Genomic DNA, 9,970 nt, shown 5'->3' on the forward strand with positions numbered 1-9,970 from the left:
TCCAACCCAGCGCTCAGGCCCGGGGAATTGAGTTCTTCCCAACACGAGCGCAGGCGCCCACGACACGCGTGCAGGGACCCAGACGTCCGAGACGACGCGGCCTTGGCTCCGGAACAGTCTGGGCCAGAAGCTTGTGTTTTCCCAGCCTCTACCATCCGGAAGCCCGAGTTCGAGTCGTGTGAGTGCGTCCCCCTGACGATGCACGTGGGCTCCGGGAACGGGGGAGGGGGGGCAGGTTTCAGTCTCGCCGCTGGAGAAGCGTTTCACCCAGAGGCGTCAGAAGTGCAGCGTCATTCCCCGCACAGGCGCCCGCGAGGGAGGGGGGGGGCGGCGCTGAGTGCGCAGCCGCGGCAGCGGGCTCGCGTGCAGACTTAATCACACGCTCGTCCATCCCACGTGCGCGAGCTGCTCCGCAGGTGGATCCGCTTTCTCGCGGCGCCCTGACCCTCGGGCGAACTGCCCTCCCCCGCTGCAGGCGCGGCCGGCCGCCGCAGAGGGCGCTGCTCCGGGAACCGGTTCGGGCCGGGTGCTCCGCGTCCTGGCGTCGGTCCGACCACAGACAGAAGCCTTGTTTCTGATGAGCGCGCACTGCTCCGCCAGGGTTCCCGTCGTTGCTCCGCCCCAGGCGTCAGTGTCTGTCTGTCCGTCCCGGATGAGTTCGACAGCTGCTGCGTTTGGCCCGGAGAGGCTGACCCGTGTGGGCTTCGGGACCAGTGTCCGAGGCTGCGGTCCGGCAGGCACCGACGAACGCCGGCACAGACGCTTTGTTCGTGGGCTTCCTACAGGCACATTTCGAGACTGCGTTTCTGAGAACACTTAGAGTATACATTTCAATAGCACAGTAGTCCCCAAAGACACAGCACCAAGGCGCAGTGTTTTCCACCTTGTAACTAACTTCTAGGTGCCTCTTTTTCTATTGTTATTGTTTTGTTCTTTAAGAACTTTTTGCTTAACCATGGATATGTATTGTTGGATTTTTGGGTCTATCACTGTTATATTATTAAAGGAATGCTATATTTGCTTAGGCTTGATGGCTTGAAATATTAGCCGTTGTGGTTTCAGAGTGTAAAACATTTGATGTTTGCGTGGGTGGGCGTTGTATAGCACGCGCTTCCCAAAATTAAGCCGAGCCAATCAGGCCGCCTCCCGGCGCAGCTGCGCCCCCTGCGTGGGCGTCTGGTTCTGCACGTTCCATGTGAGCATGGAGGGTTCACGGTGGCTCCAGCCCCCGCCGACGCCGCAAGGCTGTTAAAAGGTGCTTTCATGTCAATACCACGCTCAAGCTTTTTCAAGTTCTGCACGCTACAATAAAAAATGATATAGGGCTAAAACTTTACTTTTTATGTATAATTTTATACAAAAAGAATTAAATACACATATGGAAAAACTGAATAATTTAATGACATTTTAAATTATATTTTGTGTATAATGCAATTCCATTTAAAACCTTAAGAGGATTCACATGTTTATCTACTGTCGTCTTGGCCCTGTAAAGTAACTGAACAAGCACCCTGTTTCTGTGAGTGCCGTTCCCCCTGAAACGTGGCTTGCAGGCGGGCAGCATGTCGCTGGAGAACCCTAGGCACTAACTTTAGGGGAGATGGGCAGGTCTTCGGACCATCCAGCTCCTGGGGGGCTGCTGACCTTCAACCAAAATCATCTGACCAGACTGAGTGGCTCCTGGGGAGATCCCTCAGCGGAGGGCTGTCACGCCGCCAGCCCCCCACCCGGAACCCCCTTTGCTCTGCTTCCCTCTCCGTCCTTGTTGGAGCCTGTGCTGCAGGAAGACGCCGCCATGCCCTCTGGGGTGAGCGAGCCCCCCTTCCCGGGTGTCCGGCCTGGGAACAAGCCCTCCCTCTCCACCTGCACCTGCCCCAGAGCTTGGTTTGTGTGGCGGCTGCGGCCAGCCTGGGTTCCGCGCACACTCACTTCCGGAGCTCTGCCCTCATTGGTCTGATCAAAAATACTTCACCAACTGCCAAACTAACCTTCTTGTTTCTTTGAAAAAGTATTTAAACATATGAAAATGGAAAGCTGAATTTTTAGGCACGTTTCATTTGTATTTTTTACTTGTTTCACTTACATTGAAATCCCTTCAAATTATTAGTTGCTAAATTATGATGTAATGAATCATGTATGGGAAATAAATGTCATCTCCCCCAACCAAATGAACGTCATTTGCTTCATCAGGTAAGTGCTATGTTTAATCTTGTTGTGGCTTTCACTATTTTACCAATACGTGCAACGATTTCAGTTCTTTTCCCTTCCTTATCTCAATCGATACAAAGACCCCTGCGGCAGAACTAGCCTCTGGGACAATCAGTCAGCGTCAGTGTCCCTGATGGTAAGTCCAGGCCACCCTTCCAGCTCCTCCTGGTCTCCTCGGCAACAGCGGGAAAAGCAACCCCTTCCAGAACGTGCCAGCTGAGGACAGGCAGCCTGGCCTCCACACATGGCCTCTTCTCCTGTCCCCTTGGCCTCTCAGATGCCACTTACAGCCCTGTCCCCTCCCCCCCATAACCTGGGGCTGCCTCTCCTGGGGCATCTGGAACCAGGGACCCACTGGCCAGGTGGCTGAGGGCCCTGCTCTGCTGTGGCCCCAGGGAGTGGCTTGCTTCTGTGCGGCCCTGTTCTCCTGAGCCAGTTGCTTATAGGCTTTGGGAGACCAGCCCGGGTGTGATCTGTCCCTCACCCCCTGTGGCCCCCGTTTTCCCGGGCACACACAGGGTATCTGTCACTGCTCTGCTTTTGGGGCTTTCCCGTGGATCCCTGGCTTCCAGAGACTCTGGGGGGTGGATCTCGCCATTTCCGCCTTTAAAATCAGCGTAAATATGGCCAGGAGACAAGGCACTGAGCACCCTCGCTGGGATGGTGGCTGGGGCTGCGGGACACTTGTGAAACCTGCCCCTGTGGCTCTGAGCTTTGAAGCGGACCAGCGACCCTGCACCCAGCAGGGTCGGGTTCGTTGGGCTCCGGCTGTGAAACGTACATTGGAGAAGCTTAACCACAAAGGCAACCGGAAAGGAGACGTGAGGTGGCAAGTGAGTGTCACATCGTGAGGAATAAGGTGCTACAAACAAGATAAAGGTATTTATTCTCAGCTTTTGGGGGGGAGAGAGCTCTAAAAAGATGCCTGCGCAGCGCTCCGGGGAGGAGTTTCAGTTCTGCAAACTCGGCCAGGGGCCGGCCCAGCTGCGTGCTTCTGAACCTATGTCACTGTAGTGTGCACACACACACACACACACACGTGTGCACTTATCTGTGTGCGGGTGTGTCTTCTATACATAGAATACTACACACGGAACATATAACATATAGATAACTCGTGTGTTCTCCTGATGACTGGACTTGGGAATGACAATGGCTCTTCCCGAGAAGTCTGGGGCAGACACGAGTCGCGCGCATCTTCCTGAGTTTGCAGGTGAGACCGACTTGTTGAGCTGCGGCACCGAGTAAAAGGACACAGTAACTGTGGGGACAAAACTTTCTCCACGGACAGCCACTTAGCTGTCGTTCCCCGTCACACGGTGCATCCCCGCTTTCCTTTTCCCGTCAGTGTCCTCCCCTGCAGGGTGGGAAGGCGCCGGGGCTGGGGCTTTAGACTGAATCGTCCGTGCAGCCTGTCCTCAAACACCGAGACTCGGGGCAGTGCCTACACCCCCAGCAACTCTCGTGATCGCCCCATTTGTCACCCAGTTTTCTGAGCCCGGAGGCTCTCGCGAGACTTCCGCCGGAAGTGGGCGGCTGCGGGCCGCAGCGAGGCACCTGACCGGAAGGCGAGCGGGGCTGCGGGGCTGTTGCAGCCGTGCGCTCCCGGCGCTCCCCTGCGAGACGCAGCTGGGCCCCGCGTGGCCTCGCTTTTCGCTCCCCCGGCGGCGCAGGCCCTCCTCGCCCAGCCCGCGGAGGCCCCGCCCCACCGGCCGCCCCTCCGTCTGTGCTGCGTTCAGCGGCGCCCGGGAGTCCCCACGCCCCGAGGCCCCCGCGCCCCCAGGTCCCCGCGCCCCCAGGCCCCCCGCGCCCCAGCCTGCGAGGACTCCGCGGGCGGCCGACGCGAGCACAGCCATGAAGAAGAAGGTGCTGCTGATGGGGAAGAGCGGGTCGGGGAAGACCAGCATGCGGTCGGTCATCTTCGCGAACTGCATGGCTCGCGACACCCGGCACCTGGGCGCCACCGTGGACGTGGAGCGCTCGCACGTGCGGTTTCCGGGCGGCCTGGTGCTGAACCTGTGGGACTGCGGCGGGCAGCACGCCTTCCCGGAGAGGTGCCCCGCGGGCCGGCGCGGCGGCGTCTTCCGGGACGTGGCGGCGCTGGTGTACGTGTTCGACGTGGGGAGCCGCGACCTGGAGGAGGACGCGCACCTCTACCAGTCGTGCCTGGAGGCCATCCTGCGGAGCTCCCCCGCGGCCCGCATCTTCTGCCTGGTGCACAAGATGGACCTGGTGCAGGAGGACCAGCGCGACCTGGTTTTCGCCGAGCGCGAGGAGGACCTGCGGCGCTTGTCTCGCCCGCTGGAGTGCGTGTGCTTCCGCACGTCCATCTGGGACGAAACCCTCTACGGAGCCTGGTCCGGTGTGGTCTGCCAGCTGCTTCCCAACGCCCGGCAGCTGGAGGCGAGCCTGAGCAGTTTTGCGCGCATCATCGAGGCCGAGGAGGTGCTGCTGTTCGAGAGCACCACGTTCCTGGCCATCGCCCACTACCAGCGCGGAGAGCGGCGCGCCGCCCGCGGGGCGGAGAAGATCAGCAACATCATGAGGCAGTTCAGGCTGAGCTGCCGGAAGCTGACCGCTGCCTTCCAGAGCATGGAAGTGAGGAACTCCCACTTCGCCGCTTTCGTCTGCGCCTTCACGTCCAACACCTGCGTGATGGTGGTGATGTCGGACCCGTCCATCCCGTCGGCGGCGACGCTGATCAACATCTGCAATGCCGGGAGGCACTTCGAGAAGCTGGAGAGGCCGGAGCTTCCCGAGCGCAGCCTCCTTGCGCGCTGAGGTCACCGGATACTTTCGGAACGCGCTGGAGGCCTTTTCCACGCCCCGCCCCCCATGCTTTTGGTGTTCACTACTGTCACGTGCTTATAAGTGGGCTTTGGTGTGTGTGTGCTGCTCACTGCCTCCCCCTCCCCCCGGTTCCCTGTCTCTGAAACCGTGGGCGCCGTTTACTCAGCTCTCCAGGAAGCTTGGAGCCGCCTTCCTGAGAAGTTGGTGTGGTGTGCGCGTGCATGTGCGCGTTCTCGTTACCTGGTTGTGACAGACGCACACCAGCGCCCGCGCCCGCCTTCCAGTGCTCCTCACAGGAGTGCAGAGAGGGAGCCTTGCTGTCTTCTCAGCACGGCATTAAGGTGCATTTACAGATTCTTGGCTTCGATCATGAATAAACATTTGCTGTTAAAAAGTCTTTGTCTCATGTTTAATAATAGAAGACTATCCGATAATAGGAAATATTAAAAAGGAAATTTAGTTTTCTGCATTCATTTGTGACAGGTTCTTGAGACAAATAGTTTTCTGGTCCTACCCTTGGCCCTGCCCCTCCGCGTCTCCCTGTGGGAACATCCCGGGTCGCTCCACGAGCTCCTCCGGTGTCACAGCATTGTTTCCACTGGTTTTTCATCCAAGACCTGACACGGTGTCCCCGAGGGCCACAGGCACGGAGGGCAGCCCGGACGGCGGAGGCCGTCACGTGGAGCCTGCGCTGGCGTCTGGGGAGGCAGGCCGAGGAGGAAAGCTCACTTACCTGGCAGCACCTGTGGGGGGCACGGGCGGGTCCCAGAGGAGGCAGAGGGAACAGGTGGCTCCTTGGGGGACGAGAGGGGCTGCTGGGGACCATGAGCCAGGAGGAGGGGTGGAGAGAGCGAGCGCCGGGGGGGCCCTGGGGGACGCACAGGGTGGCTGCCAGGGCTGGTGCGCTCAGATGGGCTGCAGTGTGACCAGTGTGCAGGTGCAGGTGACCGGACGTGTGGGCGGTGCAGGTTTGTGCGACAAAGACCGGGGTCGTGGGTTCAGACTGAGCACGTGAACTTGCCCTTGTGAACGGGGAACCTATTCTCCCAGAAAGGGCAACGGCCCCGGTGGCTCTAATGTCGGCCTGGCTCACCCTCCCAGCGTGACCCCAGAGAAAGTCCCAGCCCTGGGTGTGGCCTGCTGGGCACAAAGCTAAGCAAAGCAACCAACTTACTCATCTGGCTTGGCTACAATGCACCCTGCCGACCTGGACCTGCTGAGCCCTGTGGGCACGGACCCTGTACCAACCTCGGTGGGGGGGGGGGACCTTCATGGAGCACGTCAGGGTTTCACGTTGTCCTGGGGGTCTGGGGACATTCGGTGGGTCTGGAGGTGTGTTTCACCTTGGAAAGGCCACCCCCTCAGGAGTGAGTGTGGAGTGCGGCCCAGACCTGAGCGCTCCCGTCCAGAGCTGGTGGCAGAACCCCACAGGCAGACCTGAGGCCACAGGTGACAGGGGACCTGAGGTCAGGACTTCCTGTAGGATGGGGAGGCTCTCAAATGTCCCCCCCCCCCCCCCGCCTACCAGTTCCTGCCCACTCTGCTCCTGTGGGGGAGGGCGCCTGGCCAGTAATTGTCCCTGTGCGGTGGGCTGGGGACAGTCCCCGCTTCTCCCTGTGTAGTCGCCCCAGCTCCCATCACATGCTCCGTGGGGACCAGGACACGCCCTATCGTCCTGGTGCCATCTCCCAGCCCTGCGGGTCACCCTCCCAGGGCAGCTGGTGTTGCCCAACCAGTGGGCAGTGTCATCGTCTGGGGCTGGGTGCTGGGTGTCTGGCTGCCCCCGAAACCGTGGGCAGGACCCGCCCTCTCCAACGAGGGTGTGGGGGGCAGTGAGGAGCGGGAGACGAGGCAGGAGCCCCGCTGTCCAAGGCGCTCCAGGTGGTAGGTGTGAGAGACACCCAGCGTGAGCTCAGGACGTGAGAGCCCACCAGAACTCCATGGACTGGGTGTTGGAAGAGTGTTTTGGATACATTGTGTTCAGTAAAGCTATAAAGTAAATTTCACCTTTTTATCACTGTCTAATGTGGTGACTAGAAAACTTAATTGCACTTGAGACTCACGTGGGCTCTCGGACTCCCTGGGCTCGCGGAGACGGGCAGGAGCAGCTGCGGGGCCGGCGCTGGGACAGGGGTTCCCGGAAGGACCGAGTGCTGGGCCCGGGGGAAGTTTCCGGACAGAAAGGGGGCTTGGGGGAAAGCAGGGCCTCCGTCGGCCTGAGGCCAGTTCCACTGAGGACATGCTCGGTGTGGGCGTCAGCAGGCGTTCCCACCGGGCTGAGCAGGACGGCGGGTGACACGTGCGGAGTGGATGGCGGGAGGCGGGGCTGCAGACGCGGGCTGGGAGGTCCGCAGCACCCTGAGCAAAGCACGCAGCGTGTAGGGCGGGGGGCGGAGCAAACGGGGAAGGGGGGCGGAGCAAACGGGGAAGGGGGCGGAGCAAACGGGGAAGGGGCGGAGCAAACGGGGAAGGGGCGGGCTCGCAGTGGAGCTGGCGCCGGCAGCAACGGTTCAACACGGTTTGGTGACTTCTATGGACCGTCGGTGCCAGGGTTCGGTGCTCTGTGAGCTTCTAGACACAGGAGGACCAGTCAGAATTGAGTGGGAATTATGTACATAAATGTGTTACTTCAGGCCGGAAACACTGTGCATTTGCAATGATAAATGCAAGGAAAATATCTGATAGTACAGGTAAATAACACCTATATATTGACATGTAATCAGATGTTTCACGTGTGGAAAGACCGCCCTACGAGCAGGTGGAGTTAGAGGGAGAGACTTGTGGCGATTCCGGAGACGTGCCCTTGGAGCCCTCCTCACAAACACAGAGTCTTTGAGAACTGGTTCGCCACCACAGACGCGGGCTCATCACATTTGGTGACTTCCTCTGGCCGAGGCAGTTGTGTCTCTAGCCTGACAGTCCCCGTGGGCCCGGCTGGGCTGGGGGGGAGCTGGAGAGAGAGCCACGAAGAGAAGGCATGCGGGTGGCGGCCTGTGACGGCCCGGCGGAGACGCAGACGGAGGAAGGGGGTGGACTCCCCAGTGGGGCAGACAGTGGCGCTGCCTGCTGGGGGTCAGACAGCGGCCGGGGGCTCGAAATTCACTCTTGGGTCGTAATGGGAAGACGGCCAAATGCCATCAGCCGCAGGTTTAAGGTCCATGGGTTTTATTATTAAAGGGAGCAGGAGACATGCTCCTATGTGATGGAAGGAGAGAAGAGAGCGGTTTGAACGCCACACAGCGCTTCTGCCACAGACCGGTCCCCACACAGCCACTTGCGGGCACTGGGCGGAGTCATTCCGACACGGCCGAAGTTCCCGCTGCCAGTTGCCGGGACAGCGCGGACGCGGTGCCTCTGGAAGTCCCACTGCCGCCGCGGGCACACAGCTGGGAAGAGGCGGTGCTGGGTGGGCGGCTCCTGGTGACTCTCGCTGTGCCCTTGGGACTCGGGAAGCATGCAGACGGTGAGCAAAGGTGGAGGGAAGGAGAAAACCCACCTGCCCGACAAAACCTTGGTCTTTAGAGGGAAGCAGCATCGCTCCGGTGGCCAGGCCAACAATGACCGCCACCAAATGGGGGCGGTGACCGCGGCTAGCTCCTTCTGCCCCTCAGGCAGTGCCTGCTCGCCGGTGTGAATGCAGGTAGGTGCTGCAAGTGCCTGTGCTTCACTGCGCCCTGCAGTCGGACTAGCCCTGTGTGGCCAGCGCGGTCCCCGCCGTGCCTGGTATCAGAAGCTGTAACCCCACCCAAGGCCAAGGCTAAGGTTGAGGGAACGACCTTGGACCATAAGCCACCAAGGAGACAACCAAGGAGACAAAAGCTTATCTCCCTGGCAGGAGCGTTGTTTAGAATGCTCTCAATTAAATGGTAAGGGTCCAAAGAAGAAGTAAGTTTGTTACTCAAAGTTTTACAGCTCTTTAGCTATCTGACCCTGACTCAATAGGCCCTCAGAGTTCTTTGTTATCTATTGTTTGATCCTTGCTGCCTGACAATGACTGATGAGCTTTATCTGTATTCCTGTGCAAATGAACCCAATAAAGGCCCATCGAGGAACAGGCTCCTGGCCCTTCTACATTGAGAGATCGGCCACCTTTCCTCCCCAAGCAGATCACATCTTGGTAGACTTACTCTCATCCGTGGCCGCAGTCAGGGGGGCCCTGCAGGCGGAGCCCCCCCACAGTCCCCGCTCTCTGTCACCAGCGGCCAGCACGCTCTGGAGGCCCCTGCCCGAGCAGAGGGTGAGTGCGTTACCCGACGGCCGCAAATGCGCGTCTCAGACACTGGCCCAGTGGAAACTGATTGGGAGGAAACGCCAGTGCTCGGGCGAGGGGTGGGGGGCAGGGCACTAGGCCGTGGGAGACAGCGAGGCAGAGAGCGGACACGACGTGAGTTCCTGAGTTCGTGTGCGGGGGGTGGGGGGCGGCCAGGACCCAGGCAAACACGCTGTTCCTGGGTGAGGAGCTCTGGCCGCGGCTTTCGGAAGCAGCCTGGGCTCCCCCGCCGGCCTTCCTCCGTGGCGCCCACGCAGTGCTCCTCGGGACCCCGTTTCCCCGCGCACAGGGCTGGGTCCTGAGGGATGTCGGTGGCGTAGATTCTAGAGCTGGCGTCTGACAAACACGCAGAACGCTGTGATGGACGCTTCCAAGGAAGGGCTGGCTCTGCCTTTCCAGAGGTGGAACCTTCAGTGGCTACTACGCCCGGGAGCCAGACGGGTGGGGGCGCAGGGAGAGGGGAGACACCGGCTGGCCCGCAGGGTTAGCAAGTGTGTCGTCACAGACCACGAGATGCGGTTCACTTACGATTCTAAAGAATTACATCTACCAATCTTAAGCCTACAATTCTGAAGTAGTCAGTGGGTAAAAAAAGAGAAAAGTCAAGGTAGTCTTAAAACTAGAAATTTTCCTGATTTATCCTAGTTTCCTCCTGGCCCAGCGTCCCTCCAAGTAGCTCACTGCAGGAGGAACACGAAGCAC

At 59.7% G+C, this 9,970-nt stretch overlaps 1 protein-coding gene across 1 annotated transcript; it reads left to right on the forward strand.

Annotated features, from left to right (window-relative positions):
• The first annotated feature begins 4,047 nt into the window (after positions 1-4,047).
• Positions 4,048-4,989, forward strand: LOC114504079 (ras-related GTP-binding protein A-like). The gene has a single exon (XM_028521731.2). The coding sequence runs from the start codon at positions 4,063-4,065 to the stop codon at positions 4,987-4,989; it is 927 nt and encodes a 308-aa protein (XP_028377532.1). The 5' UTR covers positions 4,048-4,062.
• The last annotated feature ends 4,981 nt before the right edge of the window (positions 4,990-9,970 follow it).

The sequence above is a fragment of the Phyllostomus discolor genome, chromosome 8, assembly GCF_004126475.2.
Source record: "Phyllostomus discolor isolate MPI-MPIP mPhyDis1 chromosome 8, mPhyDis1.pri.v3, whole genome shotgun sequence".
In the NCBI taxonomy this organism is placed as follows: domain Eukaryota; kingdom Metazoa; phylum Chordata; class Mammalia; order Chiroptera; family Phyllostomidae; genus Phyllostomus; species Phyllostomus discolor.